Below are 27,823 nucleotides of genomic sequence, written 5' to 3'. Positions count from 1 at the left end.
AAAAGTCAAGCTTGGCTATTAGCATACCAATGCTTTCCCACCTAAACCTCCTCTCACTCAACCTTTCATCTCACAGCATGCTAACTGGACCCCTTCAGTTCCAGCACATTTTGTAGTAGCGTAGCACCACACAAAAATGTGCACTCCATGCTTACATAAATCTTTTGAAAACCATGCAAAACTCTAGCCAACAAAATATCCAGAATGTTAAGAAAAATTGGCAGATATTGTTAGGGAACAACTTTAGCTTTGCATTATCAGATTGTATGAAATGGTTGAGAGAAGCAAATAACGTAACATACATTATTATGTGCTAAGGAAGCTTGCATCCTTGTTCCATTAAAAATAGAGAAAGAGAGCCAATCCTAAGCTCTGACCAGAGTCCTGTATTAACCAACAAAAAACTCAACCGAACAAAATCAATCAGGCTAGCAAATTACGATTCTTGTATGTATCTTTTAGCTGATAACAAATATAGCTGGAAGCCACAATAAGGATAGCAGGATCAGCTAGGGCGACTGTAGTCCACAAAATTTTATTTGCATATCTATGAGCCAGCAAGCTACTACAACAGTCGTACTGCCAACACTACACCAAACTGTCAACATCCAAATGAAGATCCAATTTGAGTTCAGTGTTCACTCTTACACTGATGCTTCATATCTTTTATTTGGGTGTAGTGAACTCCTTATTGAGACTCGCAAATATGTGAGGTGGTCGTTGCTCTACGTACTTCCTCAAACCATGATTATGATAATTCTCACCTTCTTTGTAGTTTTCCAAATATCCAGCTGCTCGATCAGCCTTATTGATCCTTGACCATCATGACAAAGGGAAATAACCAAAGTTACTACCAATTAAAGCAATATAGGTGCTCCAAGTCTCCCTAGTTTATTTTAAGGAATTTCAAATGAGAACTCCAAGAATTATCTTCTGAGAAAGCAGACCTGACATCAGGATTTGCTGTAATAGTCCGAGCCATCGCAAACCCACACAAACCAAGAGCTGCTCCTATCGCAGCAAAGAGTGGAAATACCTGCATGAATCATACACAACCAATATAAACTTAATATTAGAATAACAGAACCATATATATGAGTTCCAAAATTTTTGAGATGTATGATTCAACACTAAAAGCCTTTATAGAGTCATGAAAATGTGTGCCACAGCCTACACTACAATGACTGGTATGATTCAAAATCAGAAAATCCATAACAAAAGCATATAGACAAGAGAAGCAAATGAGTAAGTAAGTGGCCACTGCCCACATGAGCTAATAGCAACATCAGACATATGGTTGCATCAGCTGCTGCTCCCCTTGAGAGCAAGTCAGCTGGCAAGAAACGTTCAACAAGCACATAAAATATGTATAGGCCTTTAGCGAGTTCCTTAAACAAATTCTGTGCTTTCTGATTAATCATGGTTATCAGAATGCAAGGACTGGAAGCAACCCTTTGTCCCCAGTCAAAAGAACACCTGTTGGCACTTTCCATTTATCTTGCTCACAAGCTTTCTGATTGATCACAAGTTATCAGAATATAAAGACTGGAATCAAAAGAACATCTGTTGGCACTTTTCATTTATCTTGCTCGCAGGCCCCAATCATGAAGTTCAACTTTAAGAATTATAGGAGCCAAACATTATTGGTTCAAGGCCTTGTGTTATATCACTAGAGAGTTGTGAGGGATGACCCCATCACCTGTACTAGCAACCTGGAGAGAGGCCCTTGCAACCATAGCCAAGGCCACATAGATGGAGCCTAAATCAGGACCTGGAGAAGAGAAAGACTCGCCAAGAGAGTCATCACTCATCGGCACCGTCCACGCCTGCTCTTGTTGGAAAGATGCTAATCTCCTATAGTCCTTCTGGAGATGTCCCTTCTTGCCACAATAATAGCACCAAGACTTCTTCTGCCGTGTAACACCCCTCCCTGAAACAGGAACATCTGAAGCACCAAGAGATGGCATCCTCACAGAAACTTGAAGCTGAACACAAGTCTCCAACATAACACTTGGAGATGAGTAAAGAATATTTGCATCCTGACCATCAAGAGGAGATGCTGGAGGAGCCATCATGAGGAAGATATAGAGAAGATGAAGAAAGGGAAGGGATCTTCAAAGAGAAAAGTATGCCAAATTTACAAACTCACAAGCATTGCACTAGTTCCAAGTAAGAAAGAAAGCACATAGAGAAAAGATCAACAGTAACCAGTGTGTAGTGATGAGAACACGACAACCGGATGCACATGAACCCTCTCTAAAGCTGAGCAGTGTATCTCAAAATGAGAAGACGAACCAAAAATAACCAAAAATCAGCCTGAAAATACAATCACCCAGCCTTGCACAAGAGCAAACAACCAAAACGCAGGTGCCAATTAGTAACACGCAAGCAACAGACACCAAAACGCAGATTTGGAAGGGTCAATAACAAGTCCCCAATCCTAAAACAAGCCCAAAAAGCTGAAAACGAAAATGGCAGCCTACAAAACATAGTTGATAACATACGTTTCATACTTCCATACATGTACGGATATGATTAAAGTATGATTCAGACCCCTGGGCTGAATCATACGTTGCCCTAATTTTTTGCTTTAAAAACTAAAAATATGTGAGAATGATAAGTTGAACCTTGGAAGGAATTGTAAACATTTCAACAAAGCTTACACTCTAAAAAACAAGCATAAAAGACAATAAAATTTGACAAGGGAACTATATGAATTTTGAGAGAGTGTAGGCTATACAGCACTCGAAACTACAGCACGGGAGAGAGAGAGAGAGAGAGAGAGAGAGAATGAGGCTGAGCACTCAACAATGTGCACACTGCAATATGCATGGGTTGAGCACACACTACCCTATTTTTGCACATACTGAGCACACTGCCCTAAATCTGAATTTCTGCAAATGCTGTCCTGGTTTTGCACAATGCACAGGCTGATGATTGATCTTGCTGATTGCACATCAACAAGCTGGGGCACGTAGGCTGCACATGCAGGTAATCTACAAGGAAAATATTAAGGCTGCAGCAAAAAATGCCACCAAGAAAAAGCAACAGTTTTGACAAGTTGGGAGCCATTTTTTATGGCTTTTCATATGTCTACATACCAGACATTTATAGACATCTAGCATGCTTGTCATACGCATCTAAATCCAACTATGCTACAAAACACTAAGGAAACAGACTGAAAATGATTAGAAGATGGTTACTTAGGCTGTAAATCAGTTGCAGCCTATAGCACAATGATGAATGTGGAGGAGAAGCTTGAATAATAGGCAAAAATAATGCCATAAATCATGTCAGGTCGGCCAACAATGAATGCTAAAATGCCCATCATAAAATGCTAGGAAAAATGCCTAAATAATCAAGATAATATCTTGGTGCCCTAGCACACTAACATGCATACTTCAACCATGAACTAACATATCAGTTAACAACTTTTAGATGCAGAATACCACCTATGGCACAATTGAAATGTGTTTTGTGGCACAAAGGAACATATTTGGGTGCTTTGAAGGTAAAACTTAGAACACACGGTTCATACTCAAAGTCAAAGCTTTCTAATTTCCAAGTTTTAAAAGAGTTCTGCAAAAGGCGTAAGCTCAAAGGAGCTTTCTAATATACAAGGATTTTGGTACATAATTAACATGATGATGATTGCAAAGAAAGAACAATTGTAAATAAGTGCAAAACCATACAAGAGAGTGAGTGATAACTAATTATCATCTCTTAGTTCCTCTTCCTCTCCATCTCTCTCTTCCTCATCAATGTCATAGTCTTCAATTGATGTAGGCAATTCATCTTCATTATCATCCTCCTCATCATTTGCATCTTGCATAGACCCAAAATCCTCCTCTTTCTTACGGAAGCCTATGTATACATCTCGAGAATACTCTAACTTCATTTTTGTCAACAAACATAGGTTTGCATTGACAAAAACGAGATCATCTACTCTTTGTAGCCCCAAGCAACTCCTTTTCTTTGTATGAATGTAACTAAAGGTGGTTCAAAGCCTCTCTACATATCCTTTGCAAACTTCTTGTACAATGCCAATGAGAAATGGTGATGAGTGATGAATGTCACTATTTTGTTACTTGTAGTGATAATGCCTTTTACCCATGGCAAAGCACCAATCTCCTTCAACAAATTGTTGAGGCAATGTGCCATGCATGGACTCCATGTTAGGGTACTTATGTCACTATTTTGTTACTTGTAGTGATAATGCCTTTTACCCATGGCAAAGCACCAATCTCCTTCAACAAATTGTTGAGGTAATGTGCCATGCATGGACTCCATGTGATGCTAGGGTACTTACTCTCCAACATGCCACCTATTGCACTGTTAGTGACCTCTCCATCATATGCAAATTGCACAACATTTTGTAGGCCCACATACTCCAAAGCCTCACGCCAAAGCTCACATAAGACAAGAGTTGTCTGTCAGAGTGCAGCGGTGCGGAAGCGTAGGACTGAGAGAGAGAGAACGCAGAGAGAAAAGGGAGAGAAAGAGACAGTGTACAATGAAGATCTGCTGTATAAAGAATGCTGAATACAAAGATATACACGGGCGCAGTGCGCTGGACTGCGTGTCTCCACCTCGACGATGCGACCTGCTGTCCACCTCGAAGTCTGCTGCAGTCTGCACTGTCTGCTGTCTGAAATCTGTGAACAGAGACAGAAATCTGCACGGCACCGGTCTGTAATCTGCGACAGAGAATAGTGGCCAGACTGCTGAAAACGTCAGCAATAAATAGGCGAAAAATCACCTAGAACGGGGCTCAAAAATGGGGCGCAGCCTGGAATAAAATGGCTGCAGGCAGTCGGACTGCCACGTGGCAGTCCGACTGCTGCAGGTCCGACTGCAGCAGTCCGACTGGACTGCACCAGGCTGATACCTGCCTGGCTGTGATCTCTCTAACACCCCCTCTCAGAGCCTGGACAGGGCAGAAGCCTGAGGGATCTGGAATGTTGCCGAAGTAGAGCCTGAGGAAGCGCCTTCGTAAACAAATCCGCAAGATTATCCTCCGTCTTGCAATACTCCACAGTGATGGTCTCATCCAGAAGCTTTTCTCGGATGAAGTGGTACTGGATCTCAATGTGCTTCGTCCGGGCATGAAAAACAGGGTTCCTCGCCAAGGCAATGCAACTTTCATTGTCACATCGCAGCAATGTAGGACGAGTCTGGGGGCACCCAAGCTCCTCCAACAATCTCCGAAGCCACACAACCTCGCATGTGGTGGAAGATGCGGCCCGATACTCCGCCTCAGTAGACGAAAGGGCTACCGTGGGCTGCTTCTTGCTACTCCATGAAATAACACCTGCACCCAAAGTAAAGCAGTAACCTGTTGTAGACCGCCTGTGGTCCGCGTCACCGGCCCAATCCGAGTCGCTCCAACCTGCAAGTACAAGATCTGACCCATCTGTCCCTGCGGGGTAATGAATTCCCAAATCAGACGTCCCCCTCAGATATCGAAGTATCCTCTGAGCAGCCTGCCAATGCACCGTCTTAGGTTCACTCATGAACCCTGCCAAGAGCCCAACAGCAAAACATAGATCAACCCTCGTGTTGAGAAGCCAAATCAAGGACCCTATCAACTGTCGATAGCGGGAAGCATCCGCCAAAGGAGAAGCTGAGTGGGAAGTGGCCTTCCAGTTCGGATCCATAGGAGTAGAGAGGGCCCGACAATCTTCCATCTCAAAAGTCACCAAGAGCTCCTGTACATATCTCTGTTGGGAGAGAAAGATCCCCCTCTGAGACTGATAAATCTCATGGCCTAAAAAGAAATGGAGTAGCCCCAAATCCGTCATCTCGAACGTCCGATGTAAAGCTGACTTTGTCTCCTGGACCTGCTGTGCATCATCACCTGTGACAATCAAATCATCAACATATAATACAAACAGCACACAACCATCCTCGGAAGTGTGAACATACAGCTGTAGATCGGCCTTGGACCGCCGATATCCCAACTGAGTCTGGAGGAACGAATCAATCTTCTCGTTCCAAGCTCGCAGGGCCTGCTTGAGACTATACAGGGCCTTCTTCAACCTGTAGACTTTCCCATCTGAAGAACCAAAGCCAGGAGGCTGCTCAACGTAGATCTCCTCCTTCAAATCACCATTCAGGAAGGCCGACTTCACATCCAGCTGATAAACAGGCCATCTCCTATGGCCAACCAAAGCAAGAACAGCTCTAATGGTTGCCATACGAGTTGTAGGGGCAAAGGTGTCATGACAGTCAATCCCTGGGCGCTGGGCAAAACCCTTAGCAACAAGGCGAGCCTTGTGCTTATCCAAAGTACCATCACTGAGATATTTGGTCTTGAAGACCCACTTGACTCCAATCACCTTCTTCTTCAGGGGGCGTGGCACAAGTGACCAAGTGCCATTCCTCTCAATAGCCTCCAACTCAACTTCCATAGCTTTCTTCCATGGGGCGGACTGTAAAGCCTCCTTCACGGAGGTGGGCTCTCGATCCTGCATAACTCGGGACATCAAACAATAATTGGAGCAAACAAGCTCCAAAGAATGCGCCTGGTGCCTCCGTGACCGCCGCGGACCATCCTGCGGTCCCCACTCCTCAGGAACCCCCTCGATCCCTGAATCACGGAGTGTGTCACGGGCCCAGCGAGGAGGAGGCCGAACCTCCCCTCGTCGTTCTCCATCAGTAGAAGACTCTGGAATGTCCACCGGTGGTAACTCCTCAGAAGGATCCGGTGGAACAGTAGACTCTGTGTCAGAAACAGAATCATAATCAAACGGCACAGGCTCCAGTGGAACTGTAGAAGGAGCCAAACTCTCCCCTGGATCTCCAAGAACGGGATGCTCCTCACCCGTTGAAGCAGCCGGAACCTCCACAAACCGCACATCACGGCTAGTATATACATCCCGCTTGACGGGATCATACAGTCGGTAGCCTTGGGACTGGGAGCTGTAGCCAACAAATACCTGTTTTCGGAAAGCCGCTTCAAATTTGTCACAGTGAGCCTTGGGAATGTGAACATAGGCATCACACCCAAAGACCCGAAAGTAAGAAACATCTGGCTTCGTCCCAAAATAAGCCTCAAATGGAGTCATCCCTTCCACGGCCGAAGTAGGGGATCGATTAAGGATGTGGACTGCAGTAGCCACAGCCTCGGCCCACAGAACCTGAGGGGTCTGTCGGTGCTCCATCATGGTGCGTGCCATCTCGATCACACTACGGTTCTTCCGTTCTAGAATACCATTTTCTTGAGGAGTATTGGTATTGGCAAACTCCTGGTGAATTCCTCTATCTGCACAAAACCGAGCAAATTCATTAGACACAAATTCACCTCCCTTGTCGGATCGCAAGGTCTTCAACTTCCGGCCTGATCGGTTCTCCTCAAAGAGAAGCCAATCCTTGAAGTGCGAGAAAGCTTCTGACTTTAGTGCCAAAAAATAGGCCCATGTCATCCTGCTGTAGTCATCCACGATCAGCATGAAGTACGAGCTCCCACGCAGGGACTCATTCCTCATAGGGCCACATAGATCCGTAGATACTAGCTCCATCGGTGAAGTAGACCGCCGCGAAGCTGTGTGGGGAATGGCATCCCGATGCTGCTTCCCCCGTATGCAGGAGACACATGGCTGCTGGCTCACCACAATATCCGGCAATCCTCGAACAAGCTGTCCCCGTGACGCCTTCCGAAGATAGTCATAGTTCAGGTGACCAAACCTAGCATGCCATAATTCAGACTGTGACTGTAAGGTAATAAGAAGAGTAGAGAGGGCAGTGGAAGACTTCAGTTTGTAAATGCCGTTCTCCTCATATCCAGATGATAGAACCTTCCTCGATTCACGATCAAGGACTCGCACAGTAGAACTGTCAAATTCCACCAGAAGACCAAGGGAGCAAATCTTATGGACTGAAAGGAGATGGTACCCCAATCCTGGTACATGCAAAACCTCTGAGATAGGGGTGCCACCTCGTCCATCCGGAATAAGCTGCATCTTACCCCGACCTGCAATAGAAACTGAAGAGCTGTCTCCAATGAGAACTTGCCCACGCGAAGGTCGCAGCTGGGCAACACCATCTGATGAAGGAGTCATGTGCCGTGAGGCACCACTATCAATAATCCACTCTCGAGATTGGAAAGCCGCCATCGCAGCATCAGAAGCATTCGGTGAAGCGTCCTCAATGACAACTAAATGTAGAAATGCAGCTGATGAGGGTGCAGCCACCGCTCCAGAATCCTTGGTTTCCTTCTTCTTGGTGTCCTTCGAGTCTTTGTCAGGGCAATCCTTCTTCCAATGGCCAGTCTTTCCATAAATATGGCATGTGGAGTCTTTGTCCTTGTCCTTCTCCTTGTCCTTCTTGGACTTGTTATCCCCCTTCTTCTTCTTTTGGTCCTTCCCCTTCTTCTGAGAGGCTTGACCTGTCAACGCCTCCGTCTTGGAAGCATTCTGTCTCTTTAACTGTTCCTCTTGGTCCAAGACCATAGGAACCAACTCTTCCCACCGAAGAGTAGACTCTCGCCCCGAAGCAATAAGGGCAGAGTAAAATGTACCGAATCGTGGCGGCAACTGGGACAAGAGTGTAATCGCCATGTCTTCGGAGGAAATTGGCTTCCCCGCATTCTGAACCTGCATCTGTAGCTGCCTTAGCTTGTTAATGTGTTCCCTTAGCGAAGAAGACTTATTGACGGACAAGGTCCGCATCTGTACCTCCAAAGAAACCCTCTTCATCAGGGTCATCCGATTGTACATTTGATCAAGCTCCAGCCATATCTCACGAGCCACCGTCAAGTGCTCGATGTGAGCGATCACGGCTGTAGTGCATGATAGAAAGAGAAAGGATCGAATCCTGGCATTCAGTTTGTCCCAATGAGACTGGGCCCTGGCCAACTCCGCACGAGCATCGGAAGAGAGTTTGGACTCATCTCTTACCGAAGGCCGGTCAATATCTTCCTGGACCAACTCCGCCAAATCATAGGACTCAAGGATGGCCAACATCATAACGCGCCAAATGCGGTAGTTGTCGCCGTCAAGCTTCTGATCTGTAGGAAGAGCCGGTAGGACAGGCACCTTCCAGTCCATAATCGCCTGGAACTCCAAGTCCATCTCTGTAGACATCTTCACCTGCAATGCCTTCTCAAACGCAAAAGCAGCCCCCTCTGACTGAGTAAACTCAGCCTGCTAAGGCTCTTCCGCGTCCCGAAGCTTCTTCACCCGCCGGAGGCGATGAAAAAGCAAAACCTGCACTTTTAGGTTGAAAACTCAAACTTCCTCCGCGTCAAACAGCAGTAAACAGCAGCAAATCCACCACCTGTACTCCTTTCCTGTGCGCCCACACTCGTTTCAGCCTTGTTCCAAGGCGCAGCCCTCCTGTCTGCCCTTAAACGCAAAAAACGCAAATTTGTGTCGCGATGGAAACTCCTCTTCAGGTTGATTCTGCGCTCAGTCAGCCCTCAAACACTGCTCTGATACCATGTCAGAGTGCAGCGGTGCGGAAGCGTAGGACTGAGAGAGAGAGAACGCAGAGAGAAAAGGGAGAGAAAGAGACAGTGTACAATGAAGATCTGCTGTATAAAGAATGCTGAATACAAAGATATACACGGGCGCAGTGCGCTGGACTGCGTGTCTCCACCTCGACGATGCGACCTGCTGTCCACCTCGAAGTCTGCTGCAGTCTGCACTGTCTGCTGTCTGAAATCTGTGAACAGAGACAGAAATCTGCACGGCACCGGTCTGTAATCTGCGACAGAGAATAGTGGCCAGACTGCTGAAAACGTCAGCAATAAATAGGCGAAAAATCACCTAGAACGGGGCTCAAAAATGGGGCGCAGCCTGGAATAAAATGGCTGCAGGCAGTCGGACTGCCACGTGGCAGTCCGACTGCTGCAGGTCCGACTGCAGCAGTCCGACTGGACTGCACCAGGCTGATACCTGCCTGGCTGTGATCTCTCTAACATTGTCCTCTATCGTGGACCACACTTTTTGGACTTGATGTAAAGTGCTTTGTTGCAACAAGCTACAATCACCCTTCTAAAGAATGACTACTCACATCTATTCATCCATCGCCTAGTAGTGATACACAATATGACCTCCACCTTTGCTAGATTGGTTGTATGGCCTCTGTAAAGCTTGAGACCTCATCCTCAAGGCACTTTTGCCATAAGGCATCATATGTGGTTGGTGTATAGGTGGGCCCAAATTGAGCAATCTCTATCACCATCTCCTTAAAGAAAGGAGATTGCACAACATTGAAAGAAATTCCACAAGAATAAAAGAAACGAGCCACCATTGCATCAACTTGTGCCTTATTTTGGAAATGCCAAGAATTTAACAGAGTGTTCTATTTACCTTGAGAGACTGATTGGGAAGTTGCAGCTCCATGTGTATTAAAAGTACTACTCATCAAGAGGTTGGTTGAGAAGTTGCAACTCCATGGGTATTAAGAACACTACCAACCTAGAAAGAGGATTAACTCCCTCTATCTTCATGTGCATGAGGTCCCCAGGTTGCACTAATGGGTTGCCTTAACACTAGAATAGCAAAGGAATTTCGAGGAACTTTTGATTCTAAAAATATTCTATGCTCACTCTCCATTCAAGCACCCTCCTTCATAGGGATTTTGATGCAAACCTTAAACCCGCTTCCACTAAGGCCAAGTAGATGGGCTTTCACCCTTTCTACTGATCCACCTTTTTCAATGCAACAATAATGGCACGTCCACCACCTAGGACCACCTTTCTTACTATTGTATTTGCATAGGGTCTTGACTTGATCCCACTAATATTTGGCTTGGGTTCTCTCCTCTACACCAATCTCGTTGAGAAAAGTTTCGACAACTTCGAGATTCGTATTTTGAGAGGAAGAGGGAGCTTTGGGCCGAGAGAGAGAGAGAGAGAGAGAGAGAGAGAGAGAGAGAGAGAGAGGGGTGTTTGCTTGAAGGCTAGGATGCTTAGATAAACGGTGATTGATTGTTGGATACTTGAAGGATGCTTTAGATAAAGCCCAAATCACATATTTATATCCTTGATACCCTTGCCGCATTATTTTCTCAAGCTTTGATTTTTTTTATTACACAAGTGTGGTGTAATAATTAATCTATCATATTCTAAAATCTGAGAGAGAGAGTGAGAGAGAGAGTTGTTAGTGCCAATCTTAAGATAGTTCTAAGCTCATAACTAATGTTCGTTGGCAAGTGGATTGTGGTAGGCTCTTAGTGGCAGTTCTCAATATGTTGTATGGTGGTCATACCTAAAGTTTGCAACTTGATTTTTGTTCGGGGGGGAGTGGTTTAGTAGCAATTACAGGTTTATTATGCTCACAACTGAACTTTGAAGTCTGTTGGTAAGTAGAGAGAGAGAGTTGTTAGTGGCAATCATAGGTCTATTGTGCCCATAACTAAAGTCTATTGGTAAGAGAGCTAGCTATTGGTCGCAATCTTGTGGCTGAGTGGCAATCCGTTTGTATAACAACATCCTTTCATTTGTATTGCATTCTAGTTTGTTGGTACATTAGACATTTAATAATAAAACATTAAACAAAAAAGCATAAAGAACATGATGATTAATAATGCTAAGTATAAAGCGTAAAGAATATAACGATTAATAACTCTACATTTAAAGCATAAAGAATATACTACATTTTAATAAGAGGGTTTCATGCTTGTTGGGAAACGAGATGAACCAAAATGTTTCTCCAAGGGGAAACACCACATGGCAATTGTTTCCCCAAAGGATTAACATTTTGGACAAGGACACATATTTTGGGTCATCCCTCACGCATTTTGGCATTTTGAGTCATGCAAAGGGACATTTCAAGGCATTTCCCTCTTCTATGTGAGGAATACAAACACAACAATGTTGTTTTGCTGCCACAGCTTACAAGGATGTATCCGTAAACATAATGTACAAATTCTAAAAGTGAACTAGACATTAAAGAGACATAAGTCACATTCAATTATACTCAAGAATTACCACATAAAAGGTTTTAAGATGTACATTTGCTCACCATTTCGTTTGTCATAGCTTTGGGTATTCATGCCCATTTAGCTTCCTTGTGTATCACATTTGGATGTGATGTACAATTGAAGTCTCCTCACACTAATAAGAGTAGTCCCTTTGAACATGAGTCAACTAGGTGACCATGCTGAGATCCCCTCTTCTCCTCTAAGATCTCAAGCCTAGTGCACTTTATGGGCAACTTTATTGCAAAGAGAGCGACCTCACAATTTCATCACGAGAAAATCCCTCCATTTGTGAGAGGAACAGTGTGGAATTGCATGCAAACTATGCAAGATGTCTAGGTGAATGCTCCACAAAATTGTATTCAATGTTGGTCATCATTTTTTTAGTTTGGCAAGCTAAGGTGTTCATTTGCATTTTTGAATTTACCCTTCAATAAATTGACAGCCAACATCAAAGATGACAAGGTCATTGTGCACCCTTGGACCACTTGCACTACGAAAAATCACTGAAATACGACCATTTTGTAACTAATTTTGAGGATACATCACAAATCTAAAGAAACACCAAAAGGGGCACTAAGCTTTGTGGCCAATGGATGTCATGTGTGCTACAGGAGCACTCTCACTCTAGTGGTGTGTGAATTTTTCTTGCTAAACTTATTGTTAAACTGAATTAAGTATTTACTAAAATGTAATCTACTATTCTATGGGCCTCCAAAGGTATCAACATGCAAAAAGACTATATCAAGATATGGGCAAGGGGTTTGCAAAATGAGAAGTTTGCAACCATGAAAGTATGAGGTGCACTTGGATTATCAAGGTAGACAGTTGCACTAATGTATCTCTATTGTACAAACATTTTTACTACTACAAAGTATATACATTTCCATCATTCATACCATTTTCTCAATTCTATATTAGGGTGTTGACCCTTCACAACTATTGCCAAACAAATGAGGAGTGGGGTTGGGCGCATATGCATAAACTAGGAATTGCCTTTTCAAGACAAGGGTATATTAGCAAGTGCCAAGTCGTTGACACATACGAAAATAGTGATCTCTCGCCAAAAAGTTGTCCTTACCTTGATAAATAAGGTTCTTCTCAATTGAAGCACACACTACACAATGGCTCTAGATTTAGCAAAAGATCCAATCACCAATGAAGATATTTTGTGTTTCAATGTACCTATTGTGATTCGAGCATCCAGTTTAGTGTAAAGCTCAAGTATCTCACAAAATCACCAATTACAAAGCTCTTTGGAACTAGCGGTAAGTAAGAGAGTAAGATGTCTTGTATCCATCTAGCTATCCTGTCTAACTATAGAACCTAGCATGAAGAACCAACCCTGTGTCATGCTACGTATCAACCTCTCACATGAAAGCTACCTAACACGTGTGCCATGACAAAAGCCTATTGTTTGTCACACATTGACAACATTATCTCCTAGATCCTCAATTGTATTATGGACCCACTTGTCATGCCAAATCAATCTACCACATGGCGAAAGTCCCAAATTTATGACTCATTTTTTCTATTGCTTGCTTTAACTTCAAATCTTAAAAACTACATGCAAAGATGTATAGTAAATCGAAACTTACTAATTGAGTAGCTTATAATGCTACTCTAATACCAATAAAAGCACACCTGACAGACTTAACCATGTGCATGTGATATTAAGCCTAGAACAATCTCATGAAGCAATTCCACATGCAAGAAACCCTGAAAATCAAACATTCATGAACAAAAATAATAGATATGGAGATGGAGATGGAGATGGAGATGATACCCCGATGCATATACTCACAATCTGAGGCACTATGATGTCTGTACCCTAGCTCAATGACGAGACCTACACCCGAGCATGGAGAGAGAAACATCACTAGAACCCTAAGAAAAGCTCCCATCTAATACAAAATCGGCTTTTATATACTAGAGGCCCTCTAGTGCGACTAGACATCTAGATACCATAGAGATATCTAGAGCAAGACGATGCACTCATATCACAATGTGAGTTGGAGTAGAAATTTAAATCTACAGCCATTGTATCCATTTCAGCTCAAAATCTAAAACCTAGATCTTGAATATCTAGTAGTATGCTAGCTATTCTCAATGTTACTCCCCTCCCCTCATAATAAGGTGCCAAATGTTAAAATATCCACATATGATGACATGGAACAAATGAATGTCTAACATGCTCACAAACTAAAGCAAAGAATCTAAATTTAAAGAATTACAAGGTGTGTTCTGAGAGGTCCAGATGATGCTCAAGTTGACCTAAAAGCTGATCTACGTGGTGCAACTAGACAATTAGATACCATATAGTTATATTTACAGCAAAATAATGCATGCTCATCATAATCTGAGTTGAAGTAGAAATTCGAATATATAACCATGGTATCAAACTGTGAGCTCAAAATCCTAAACCTAGATTTTGAATGTCCAATAGTGTGCTAACTATTATCAATGTGCTCTATTCCCTCATAAAAATGTGCCAAATGTTAAAATATCTACACATCATGATATGGGACAAAATAAATGTATGGCAAGTGGATGAGATATGCACCACACAATTATCTACTAAAGTGTGCAATAGCCCTAAAGATATACTTGCACCAACTAAGGCATATACATGGAGTCATGTCACAAGGATGTGTGTATTTTTAATGCTTAACTTTGGCATTACTAACTTGTGCACATATGAGATGCACATGAAATGCAAGTCAATTTGGTCATGATGATGGTCTAAGTACCCCAAGTGAGCAATAGGTAACATTGGCAAAAGCTGTACAAAGTTATGTTGCAAAGTTACTTGTGGATGCCTGGTGTCAGTTTGACTCAAGGCCATTAATTGGACCATTAAAATGTCTAGTGGTGACATCAAGGGAATAGGCACTAGAGCTAGTTTTTTGCCAAGTACAAAGGAATAATTAATTAATTTTCAAAAATTAATTCTAAAAAGTAATTAGTTAGTGCTGAAAAATGCAATTAGAAGGCTACCAAGTCACAAAACAAACTGCCAAGCAACAAACCCTCCTATGCGAGGCTGGCAAATGGCTGTTGGGGCTTTAAAGACACAGAATCAAGAAGATATACAGGAAGCTAGAATGCTTCTATTGCGACACAGACACCCTGTTGGCCCCTAAGTCAGGCGCCCCTTGCGGTATTTCTTTATTCAATAACAAAGGGATATTCCCACAATAACCTGCCTACAAGCTGTCCCTCTACAAAGTGGAGAAGGAAACAGAGTTCCAACCCGATTTCGACACCATAACGGCAGTACAACTTGACATGGTCATTATCCCTACTCAATTGGTGCCTCCATACACCTAAACACACTCAATGAAGTGCCTGGTAAGAAATTCAGCACGCTGCATTTTCTGGTTTTTTTTGTCTTTAAACTGATCCAAAATACATGTACAGTGTCCCTAGAGCTTCCTTGAAGCTTCTGGAGCAAATAGACACTAGAAATGTCCAAAAACCTAAACCTGCAAAAATATACAGCAGGCTGTAATTTCCTGTTTTGGGCCCTGTTTTACCTGCCAATCACTTGTGTGCGTAGCCACGGGCTCCCGCACCTTATGGGCCACTTGCCCTTTGAATCCTGTGAGATTTCACGCGAGAAATCTTAGAAAAACAACGTTTTCCACACAAGTATCTGCTTGGAAATGCAATTAGCAAACCCTGTACCTGTTCAAGAGGCTCTTGCCTCGGCAATTATGCATAAACCCACAACACTGTACATGATCCATCTGATCAGCCCACAACATTGTACATAATCCATCTGCTCATATAAGGAGAGAGTGACCTAGGAGGAGCAAGCTCAACCTCTGTACATGAGTCAGAGATCAAGAAGTACCCTCCATAGCTGATGTATTTGCAGCAATCTGCCCTCAGCTCCATGAGTTCCATGCCCCAATCTGCCCCTTATGCATTGAAACTCGTTTTTGTGCTGCTCTCTCTCTCTTTTGGGAATTTATGCCCAAATTGTGACACATGGCATACATGTAACAATTTTCCTGTTTAAACCTTTCGGTCTAAAATTCTCTATGATCGGTGCAAAATTTGACCTCGGCACAGACCAGAGAATTAATTCTCGTGCAAAAACGAAGATAATGATGCGAACAGATTCTGGGGTCCAAAAATAGTAACTTTCTAAATTTTAGGAGCTGCTTCCATTGCATCCCCACTAGTCTTCTGACCATCTTTGCAGACTATGGCTACATCCAAATTTGCAATGTAACTCAACTGAAAGTGAATTTCCACTGATGACCCCACATGGACTAATCTCTTGGAAATTTGTCCGTCCATCTTCACTTTGAACTAGTCTCTTCCAGGCTAGTTCTTCAACACACTTGTTCATATACACTTTCACAAGTCTCTTCCAGGCTTGTCAATCTACAATGCTATCAGTCTCTTCCAAACTTGTACTGGACCTTAACTGTCTAGTCTTGACTCACTGGACATTCCTGCCCGTTTCACATACTGGCCATGCAACTCAGGTGTTTAGATTTCAAGAGGGATCCTTCCAAAAAGAAAAAAAACCAAATAAAGTAGTAATAAAGAAATCAGCAAAAAGGTGATAGTTGTCACAGTCTTGTGACATACCTCCACCTTGAAATCGCAAACGTCCTCGTTTGCATGAATGTCATACATGCTTCCAACTAACCCAGTGAACTTACACTTGGCAGCACATGTACAACACATACATGCTATCAGTCAACATTGTGTACTGAACACACTGTTAACACATGTATGTTCTAACTGTGAAACATGGCAGACTATCATCATGTGACTCCACATCACTGTTTCCAGATATAGTGGCCGGTAACCACAATGATATCCCCATAGTGGCAGATCCTCATTTGATGACTCCACATCACCCTGACTAGAGATCTAGTGGCCGGTACATCAAAATGATATCCCCACTGAGTCAATTCACAAAATACATGCCCGATCGAGTAACCATTGTTACAACATATATTCAATTCAATAGAAGTAAAAACTGTATTCTTGCAAGCAATACTTACTTCTTTAGCACTAAGAAAACCATATGGACACAATAAGTGTTAACCTGTACAAAATCTCTTTCTATACATAATTTCTTTCTTGAGCAATTGTCACTTTGACAATCTATTTCAGCTTAGAGATACAAGGGGTCAAGGTAGGTTGCAAGCGAAATGCTTCAGGTAAAGTTCCAACACATTAGGTGACTCTGCAAGTTCACCTTCGTCCATCCACTTAGCATCTATAGCTGGATAGTTCTTAAACTTAACCAAATACCTTCTAGCAACCTTGCCTTTCACTTTCCTTTCCTTGTGTGCCAGTACCTGTTCTGGAACAAGAATTTCATCAAATTCCTCAACTTCGGGCTGTTCCTCAACTGGCATATCTTCTGGCACATCACCCACATAGGGTCTAAGAAGACTTATATGGAAAGCATTATGAATCTTCCAATTGTCAAGCAATTTCAGCCTATAGCTGACATCACTAATCTTCTTTGTTACTTGAAAAGGCCCATAGTATCGCATACTAAGCTTAGTGAAAAGACTTTCCTTGCCTTTCCGCTTCTTTAAGCGTGCCTTTTCAAACCGCAACAGTACCCAATCACCAAGTGAAAATAACAATTCACGACGGTGATGATCAACAGCTTTATTTTGCTTTGTCTGAGTCCTTTCGAGGGCATGCTTAACTTTCTGATACATTTCATCTATACTCTGCACATACTGATCTGCCTGAAAGATCTTATCCTTTGTATGCAAAATGGGAGGAACCTTTTTACCACCTTCAACAATTTCAAAAGGGGCTTTGCCTGTTGACGAATGCACAGTATTATTGTATGCATACTCAACCAAAGGCAAATACTGCTCCCACTTTGACTGTGCTCTAACACATAGCACTTAAGCAAATCCAAGACAGTAGAATTTGCCTCTTCCGACTATCCATCAGTCTGTGGATGAAATGACGATGAGAACTTAAGCGTTGTGCCCATGTTCTCAAATATGCCTCTCCAGAATAGACTTGTCATCCGTGGATCACGGTCACTGACAATAGACTATGGCATACCATGATACTTGAAGACCTTGCACATAAACAAACGTGCCATCTGATCTGGTTTTATCTTCTTCCTGACAGGAATGAAATGAGCCTATTTACTAAACCTGCAAATAATAGTCCATATCCCATCATTTCATGTCTGCGTCCTTGGAAGATCAAAGATAAAATCCATAGCTATGCTTTCCCATGGTTTATCTGGAAAAGGCAATGGCTGTAAAAGCCCTGGTGCTTTTTGCCTATCAAACTTGACCTTCTGGCAAATCAAACACTGCCGCACAAAAGCATCCACGTCTCTTCTCAAAGTAGGCCAATAAAAGAATGTCTCTACTCCTTTGATTATTGCATCGATACCACGATGCCCTGCATACGGCGGGGAATGACTCTCTATCATAACTTTCCATCTCAATGGCATAGTCACACATAGTCTACCATGCATCAACATGAAACCGTCCTTGAGAAGATAATGCTCATGATGTTGTCCATTGACAAGCTGATCAAAGATCCTTGCAAAATCTTCATCATCAGCATACTGTTCCTTCATATCATCAAGCTCATGATGATAAGGAATTGACACAGCTGAAATTTGTGGCTTCCTTGACAAAGCATCAGCCACAACATTCTTTTTGCCTTCCACATGCACAATCTGAAAATGAAACATTGACAAAAAGTTTGCCCAACGCATATGTTTTTTTGACAGCTTAGTCTAAGTTAAGAAATAACGCAATGTCTGATGATCTGTCTGGACAACAAAATTTGCCCCAAGTAGGTAGTGTTTCCAACAAGAAAGCGCATGGATCACAGCCAGCAATTCTTTCTCATAGACCTGCATAGTCTTCTCTGGCCCTCGCAAGATTCTGCTTTCATAAGCCACTACCCGGCCATCTTGCATTAGCAGTGCACCAATGCTATTGCCACAAGCATCACACTGGACAACAAATGACTTCCTAAGATCTGGTAGAATGATCACTGGACTAGAAGTCATCTTTTCTTTAAGAAGATTAAAAGCTGAAATCTCTTTCTGTGTCCACTGGAAAGAGACTCCTTTCTTCTGTAAAGCATGTCGAAGGTGAAGCAATCTCTACAAAATTGCGAATGAACCTCTTGTAGTAAGAACACAAACCCAAGAAGCTTCTAACATCATGGACAGTCTTCAAATCTGGCCATGTTCTAATTGCTTCAACCTTAGCAGGATCCATTCGGACACCATCCTTTGACACTATGTGCCCCAGGAACTGGATTTCTTCCAAGAAGAACTCACTCTTCTTGCCATTGATAAGCAACCTATTACTGTGAAGCTCATCAAAGATTGCTTTCAAGAGTTCTCTATGCTCCTGTTCATTCTTTGAAAAGACAATCATGTCATTAAAGAATGTACCAACAAACTGCTTGTTTGGACAAAAAATCCTGTCCATCATTCGATTAAACGTAGCAGGAGCATTAGTAAGTCCAAATGGCATTACCAAGAATGCATAGAGACCAAACGTGGTCCTAAATGCAGTCTTGTGCACACCTCTCGCTTAATCCTGATCTGATGGTATCCACTCTTTAAATCTATCCTGCTGATATGACGCTCCTTCCAAACGGTCAAGGATGTCGTCAATTCTTGGAATGGGGAACCTGTTCTTGATGATACTCTTGTTCAACGCACGATAATCTATGCACATGCGCCAAGAGCCATCCTTCTTCTGCACTAAGAGCACTGGTGAGCAAAAGGGAGATAAACTTAGCTGAATCAACCCTTTTTCTAACAGCTCATTCACCTGGCTCAATATCTCTTTCTGTTGGGCTGCACTAACTCTATACAGAGGTCTATCTGGTGGGCTACTGCCTAGCACCAAATCTATCGCATGATCCTCAAAACTCTCTGGTGGCAACTGTGATGGTAATGAGTCAGAAAAACAATCACTGAACTGAGACAAGAAACCAGACATGTCTCTATCTAACATAGAGAAATTTGACTCATCATTATCCTTGACATCACGTGCAAAAATCAAGTATACAGAAAGATGATTCTTTATTACAGATGTAATGGCAGAAGCCGATACAACACGTACAGACTCTCCTTTAAGCTTCACATCAAGCACATGAGACTTTCCCCTATGTTCCAAAGTCAGTGTCTTGTTAAAGGCATAAGCTTCACATCAAGCACATGAGTCTTTCCCCTATGTTCCAAAGTCTGTGTCTTGTTAAAGGCATCCAGCACACCATGCTTTCTGAACATCCATGGCATTCCCAACAAGACATCACAACCTTCAAGTGGAATGATATAAAATTCTTCTGCATCAACATAAGACTGTATATAAAGACGCAGCTTTCCAAGAATGGGTGTCACAGACTCTGAGTGGCCACGACATGCCAACCCTACCTCTGCTGTGTAGCCCATCTCATCTGCTCTGATGCCCAAAGTAGAAGCCAACTCTGGTGAGATAAAGTTTGCCTTAGCTCCAGGATCAAAGAAAATGAGTACATGTTGATCCCTAACTTTACCCCAAGCTCTACAAAGCTCATTAGCATCCGAGTGTGGCTTGTCTCCCAGCATATCTGGCACTAAACCTGCTGAAGGTTTGGGCTTCTTTCCTTTCCTGTCCTCTTTATCATCATCAACTGGTCTCTTATTCTTGTCCGGACAATTAGACGCAATATGACCAGTCTACTCACAGATAAAGCACTTCCTCTCAGCCATTAAAGCATTTTTCTCGTCAAGAGACTTGCGCACAAAAGGCTTCTTCTGGTCCTTTGACTGCTGTCCAAAGAACTTGGCTGGCTTCTTCTTGAACTGCCAAGGTTTACCTGTGCTTTGAGAAATCTGAGAAACCCGTTTACCAAATGGCTTCTTTGCTGAAAATTTCTCAGATTTGTTCTGTTTAATGCTGCCCCCAAAATCACTTGACTGTCCCAGCAATAATGCATTTCCTGTGCTGGCATTCTCAATTAACTGAGTCAAAGTGGTGACCTTTGTCTTTGTACAATAATTTCGGAGTTCCTTGGGCAGTCCGCAACAGTATTTCTCTATCCGCTAAGTCAATGGCACAACCCTGTAAGAAGTGACTGGAAGCAAAGCCCCCAAAACTTCTTGTTATAATCTTCCAGATCCTTGCATTTAGATGCATCCAAATTGTGCCAAGCCGACATAACATCGATCTCAAATTCATTGGTCAACCAAGCAGAGGCAAATACTTGCTTAAAGTAAGTCCAAGTGGCAGGAGCCTGTCCTTGCATCAATAGTGTACTCCACCACTGACTAGCATTGTCCTTAAGAAAGGTCGCAGCTTTCCGGACCTTAGAAGGCTCTGTAAAGTTCCCTCCTACAAATGCGGCATCAAACAGCTGTAAGAAAGAGAGAGCCTTAGTCCTATCTTCAAATCCTCCGAAGATGTCAAACTGTACGGCTGCACCACCTTCCTTGTATGGCTTTGGCTTCTCATGAGCCATCAAAAGGTCCGTAGGATATGCCTGTAACATAGGAACACTAACAGGTGGCATGGAAGTTGCCGGACCACTGACTACAAGGCTTGTAGACATAATACTTGCTTGCTGATTTTGATAACCAGCCATACCAAAAGTGCCCTGTGGCTTGCCAAAACTGCCCTGAACTCCCTGAAATCCAGGCTGCATGCCTATATTGCCATACATGGGGGGTTGGCATAAAACCCTGTGTACCCCCAAACACTATTCCTGAACATAAATCTGGTTTCCAAGCGCATAACCAGCCATACTCTAAAATACAGATCCACCTCCAAAGTACCCAGGATGTACAGAGGTCGGTGGGAAAACCTGTGGTAAAGCCTGAAAACTGCTTCCCTGTCCATTTAAGCCAACATTTGCCTGATGTAAAGTGGCGAGCTGAACTGGCAATGCCTGTATAACTAGCATTTCCGCCACCTATTCCTGGACAGTCGGAACCAATCTTGGAGTCTCCATTGACTCCGCAAGCTACCTTGGTGTTTCCACTGAATCTATAGCATGCTTACCCTTATCCTGGACCTCTACTGGATTCGAAATCTTTGCAAATTGCCCAACTTGTTGTAAAGGAAGGGAGGGTTGCAAAAATGCCAAAAACCTTGGATTCTGCATCACTTGAGTAAACATACTCACAGCAGCAACTAACTGAGTCTTGAAAATATCTTCATCCATAGAAGAAGCCGTAAGAACTTGTGGCTCAACCATAACAGGAGGAGTAACAAACTGTGGAGATATAGAAGACTCTCCTACCTCATGAACAACAGGGATCTGTGATGAAGTCGCTTCCTCTCTGGTGTCTTCCTTTCTATCAGCCATAATGCACAATTCTGTGTCTACACCCAAACAGACCCTGGCTCACTCTTTAGGGAAAAAGTGATTCAAGTCCCGGCAACGGAACCATGTAACCGGCCTGTTCACTGTAAAAGGCGGTAGTGTACAACCAAAATATATAAATGCTTTCACCCAATTCATAGTCGCCCACTTTACCTGAACTTAAAGACACAGAATCAAGAAGATATACAGGAAGCTAGAATGCTTCTATTGCGACACAGACACCCTGTTGGCCCCTAAGTCAGGCGCCCCTTGCGGTATTTCTTTATTCAATAACAAAGGGATATTCCCACAATAACCTGCCTACAAGCTGTCCCTCTACAAAGTGGAGAAGGAAACAGAGTTCCAACCCGATTTCGACACCATAACGGCAGTACAACTTGACATGGTCATTATCCCTACTCAATTGGTGCCTCCATACACCTAAACACACTCAATGAAGTGCCTGGTAAGAAATTCAGCACGCTGCATTTTCTGGTTTTTTTTGTCTTTAAACTGATCCAAAATACATGTACAGTGTCCCTAGAGCTTCCTTGAAGCTTCTGGAGCAAATAGACACTAGAAATGTCCAAAAACCTAAACCTGCAAAAATATACAGCAGGCTGTAATTTCCTGTTTTGGGCCCTGTTTTACCTGCCAATCACTTGTGTGCGTAGCCACGGGCTCCCGCACCTTATGGGCCACTTGCCCTTTGAATCCTGTGAGATTTCACGCGAGAAATCTTAGAAAAACAACGTTTTCCACACAAGTATCTGCTTGGAAATGCAATTAGCAAACCCTGTACCTGTTCAAGAGGCTCTTGCCTCGGCAATTATGCATAAACCCACAACACTGTACATGATCCATCTGATCAGCCCACAACATTGTACATAATCCATCTGCTCATATAAGGAGAGAGTGACCTAGGAGGAGCAAGCTCAACCTCTGTACATGAGTCAGAGATCAAGAAGTACCCTCCATAGCTGATGTATTTGCAGCAATCTGCCCTCAGCTCCATGAGTTCCATGCCCCAATCTGCCCCTTATGCATTGAAACTCGTTTTTGTGCTGCTCTCTCTCTCTTTTGGGAATTTATGCCCAAATTGTGACACATGGCATACATGTAACAATTTTCCTGTTTAAACCTTTCGGTCTAAAATTCTCTATGATCGGTGCAAAATTTGACCTCGGCACAGACCAGAGAATTAATTCTCGTGCAAAAACGAAGATAATGATGCGAACAGATTCTGGGGTCCAAAAATAGTAACTTTCTAAATTTTAGGAGCTGCTTCCATTGCATCCCCACTAGTCTTCTGACCATCTTTGCAGACTATGGCTACATCCAAATTTGCAATGTAACTCAACTGAAAGTGAATTTCCACTGATGACCCCACATGGACTAATCTCTTGGAGATTTGTCCGTCCATCTTCACTTTGAACTAGTCTCTTCCAGGCTAGTTCTTCAACACACTTGTTCATATACACTTTCACAAGTCTCTTCCAGGCTTGTCAATCTACAATGCTATCAGTCTCTTCCAAACTTGTACTGGACCTTAACTGTCTAGTCTTGACTCACTGGACATTCCTGCCCGTTTCACATACTGGCCATGCAACTCAGGCGTTTAGATTTCAAGAGGGATCCTTCCAAAAAGAGAAAAAACCAAATAAAGTAGTAATAAAGAAATCAGCAAAAAGGCAATAGTTGTCACAGTCTTGTGACATCTTCTCCTTACCTAGCGTCATCATCTCCAGCTTGGCATCAGCATCCTAGCCTCTAGAGGACATCACCAAGCTTCAATGATTTCATCACTCGTCTATCACAAGGGCTATTGGGACCCGCATTTTTACAACCTGCATCCTCCTCCATCACTTGGCGTCACTTGTCTATCACAAAGGCTGCTGGGACTTGTGTTTTTGCAGCCCATATCATCCTCCATCAGCATCTCGGCTGCTCTACCAACATATGATGGCTACCACTCTAAGATTTGCATTTTGCAGCCTAGGTCACTACCCGATTTCAGAGGACTATGGTTCGCTCCCTCAATAGCTAGTGATCATCTTCCACATCTTCGACAGCATCAAAGAACTGTCGTTCACTCCTTCAACAATTGTATTTCACCTTCCAAAGATTACTTTGATAGCCCATTGCCCCGAGGACTGTGTTTCGCTCCCTTCACTGTGCAGATTTTCCACAGGTGCTACCACTTGATTCAGATAGGACAATTATCTTCTGAACTTCGACTATGCTATATTAGCTTTTTTTCTCATAGCATGATTCAATACATCATCACCATGTTCTTGTGTTTCTGAGTTTCTCTTCTCCCTCAATGTTTGCCGTACACACATTTTGTTACTCCCCACAAACCCTACTATCTCTTTGCACTATCACTTATTTTACACTGTATCAGAGCATACTTGTTACTTTGACATGGTATCAAAGCATTCTTGTTATTTTTGACATGGTATCAGAGCATCTCTTTGCACTATCACTTATTTTACACTGTATCAGAGCATATTCAGCAAAAACAGACAAAACAACAGCATGCACGAGGATTAAAGTTTAATCATGCACAAGGATTGACATGTAAACTGTCATATGTAAACAGATATGCCAGCAGTCACTCTCATTCTCAGTATCACACATGCAAGGCTGAATGAATCATGTTTTGCAAAAACAAAACTGGCCTTTATATACTCCAGGCTCTCTAACCTTAAACTAAACCCTAGATGGCCAATAAGAGAAGATCATTAAGATAACTAGAAAGCTTCACAACAAACAATCACATGGGCTGCAAGAAGCAAATCAATAGCCCACACCATGAATGAGAACTCCAATTTGCAGGCTTCTTCACCATAGAGAACACCAGCAAGGGGTTGTAGGCAAGACTTCATCTGGACTCCATTCACGGTCGAACACAGTAAAAAAGCTGTTTCTACCACCATAGCATCAATGAGTTCAGCATTCACACACAAAAGCGGCATAGAGGAAGTAATCTCAGGCTGCAAGGAGCACCATAAACCTACTTTACTGGGAGACCTACGAAAGCACGGCCACAAGGGAGCTCAAAATAGGGGGCCAAAAAGGCACAAAAGTGGAAGAGCATCATTGCTGAAGTAGCAGCGGTATTCTCAAGCTGCAAGGAACAGCATAGGCCTGATTCTAGTGAGAGATCTGCAAAGTGCAAGAACAAGAAAGCTCAGAAGAGGGCCCAATAAGGTGCAGCAATGCAAGAGAAGGGCAGCATTACAGCAGATGTTATATTCCACCCTGAAGGTAGTCCAAAGAGGAGCATGCTTTCTGTTTGTATTGTACAGCTGTCATAACAGTTTGGGTAATAGTCAAATGTCAAACACTTTGCTGTACTCCACACGGACCCCAATTATGATCAAACACAGCAAAAAAACCGTTTGTCCCGCCAAAATACCAACGAAAGGGTCCCTATACAATCCCAAAAGCAACATAGTAGCAGCATTCTAAGCTGCAAGAAACAGTATAACCTAGAGTTATAGTGGGAGATCTGCAAAAGTGAAAGCACGAGAGAGCTCATAACAGTGCAACTACGCATGACAGTGCAAAAGAAGGGCCACTGAAGTAGCAGCAATGTTCTCAGGCTGCAAGGAGCAGCATAAGCCTAGTTTTTAGTGGGAGATCTACAAAAATGCAAGAATATGGAAGTCCACAATAGCACCCAGTAAGACATGACAGTGCAAGGGAAGGAGGGCAATACTCAGGCAAATATTACATTCCAGCACAAAGATAGTGCATAGAGCAGCATGCTTTCTGTTTGCATATAAAGCCATCATAATAGTTCTGGTAATACTCCAATGTCAAGCACTTCACTGACATAAAAGTTCGTACAAGGCTACAAGCTCATAAGAGAGCTCCTAGCTCTTTGACAGGTTGATAGGAATGTAAAGAAACTCATCCAGTGACTTCTTTAGCCTGATCATTAGCAGGAGGAGGTTCTCCAAGTACAAGGAAGCCAAGTAACACAATCCTGGACATTGTGCTAGTGACTATGGAGGTCCTTTCTAAAGTTTATCCATGGTGTGACACCACTACGATCTTTATGAAATGCAGCATCACCAAAATAAGAAAAGACATCCAATTCCAGTAACAAGTTCAGCAGAAGGATATGCCATGCACACACCACTCTGGCTAGAGAGGCGACAGTCAGCATGTACTTCCTAGCATGCAAGATGCTCCACATTATAACAAGAAAACATCATTTTTCATCAACCGAAGGTACTGCTTAAGCACTTCATGCAACCTCAGTACCAAGTGGGGCTTCTTTTTTCTTTTTTGGAGGCATCATTGAAGATCAATGTGTGACTGAGCTATTCAAAAAATTGATTACTCAATTGTGTGTAAAAAACATAGAGAAAATGATTGAGTAAAGACTACAGCCGCCATATTGTCAAAGGTTTACAATAAAGTCATCAACAACCGAGAGATTTATACACAAAATATCAACAGCCAAAGGAACAAACGGACTCGTATCAAAAAAGAAAACCATCATCAACAACTGGGTGATTTATAAAATATCAACAGCCAAAGGGATAAACATGATCATATCAAAAAAGTAAAAAACTTGCAGCATTCAACAATAAACTTTCTCATGGCAAAGAGTATAAGGGGGCAACTGTAGAGATAGAAAATGAGATACGCCAGACTTGTTGAATAAATTGACCTAGGTTGTGGTAAAACTGTTGTTGTTGGTGCAGCTCAAGACACAATCAAGCAAAGCTTGGTTAAAAGACACTTTGTCAATCCTCGTGAAATTTTCTGTTTAAAAAATCCAACAAACAGTTGATATAGCTGGACAAAACGAAGGTCCTGATCTAGGTTGCTAAAGCGGTAGATTTCTGCTGATGAGACCCTAGGTTTGAAAACACCCTCAGGCAGCCTGCACAACAAGCGAAATCTTCTGCAAGAAATCCTCAAAAAGAGCAGGTGCAAGGGGGGAATCATCCTACCACGAGCAAACATAAGACAAGAGAGGCGAGATGAAAGGGAGAAGCAGGAAGACGTCCGGCCAAAAGACCTTTAAAAACCATGTCGAGGGAACGACACAGAAGAAGCAAAAGAAACAAAGAAACACGAGCGAATGGACTCACCTCGGGTCTGATCCATCGACTGGTGCCGTGAGCGGGCGACATGTCTGCTGCCGCAGTCGAAAGGGAAAGGGAGAGAGTCTTTCAATCGATAGATCGAACGGACGAACGAACAGACGAGCGCTTCTTCCTTTTGCGTTTGTTTATTTTGGTTCTTTTGTGATGAACACGAAGATGCGATCTCGTCCCACGGGCGCCCTTTGCCGCCTTGACCTACTATCCGGGTCTCCAACGCCCCCACGTGGCAACACGCGATTCGTCGAAATAACTTTTCCTTCCTAGATGCACGCCTCACTCCTCGACTAACTAACCCTAGCACATTTTGCTCATGTTGTAATATTTAATTTGATATTAATAAATTACATGTTCATGAAAAACCAAGGTCTAATGTCCACCGAATTTTTTAATTTGGAATTAAACCTTGGAATTGTTGGAGAGAAGGTCTTTTAAACCTAAGG

General features: G+C 42.9%; 1 protein-coding gene across 1 annotated transcript; it reads right to left on the bottom strand.

Moving 5' to 3' along the window:
• Positions 1-366: 366 nt before the first annotated feature.
• Positions 367-27,522, bottom strand: LOC148012088 (uncharacterized). Its single transcript, XM_087669568.1, has 3 exons — positions 27,369-27,522; positions 948-1,036; positions 367-814 (listed from the first exon to the last, which is right to left on the bottom strand). The coding sequence occupies exons 1-3, from the start codon at positions 27,408-27,410 to the stop codon at positions 667-669; spliced, it is 279 nt and encodes a 92-aa protein (XP_087525694.1). The 5' UTR covers positions 27,411-27,522; the 3' UTR covers positions 367-666.
• Positions 27,523-27,823: the final 301 nt, after the last annotated feature.

Source organism: Lygodium microphyllum, chromosome 27 (assembly GCF_053477565.2).
Source record: "Lygodium microphyllum isolate KBCC chromosome 27, Lygodium_microphyllum_v1.1.10, whole genome shotgun sequence".
Taxonomy (NCBI): domain Eukaryota; kingdom Viridiplantae; phylum Streptophyta; class Polypodiopsida; order Schizaeales; family Lygodiaceae; genus Lygodium; species Lygodium microphyllum.
This window is presented reverse-complemented; position numbering and strand designations above follow the sequence as displayed.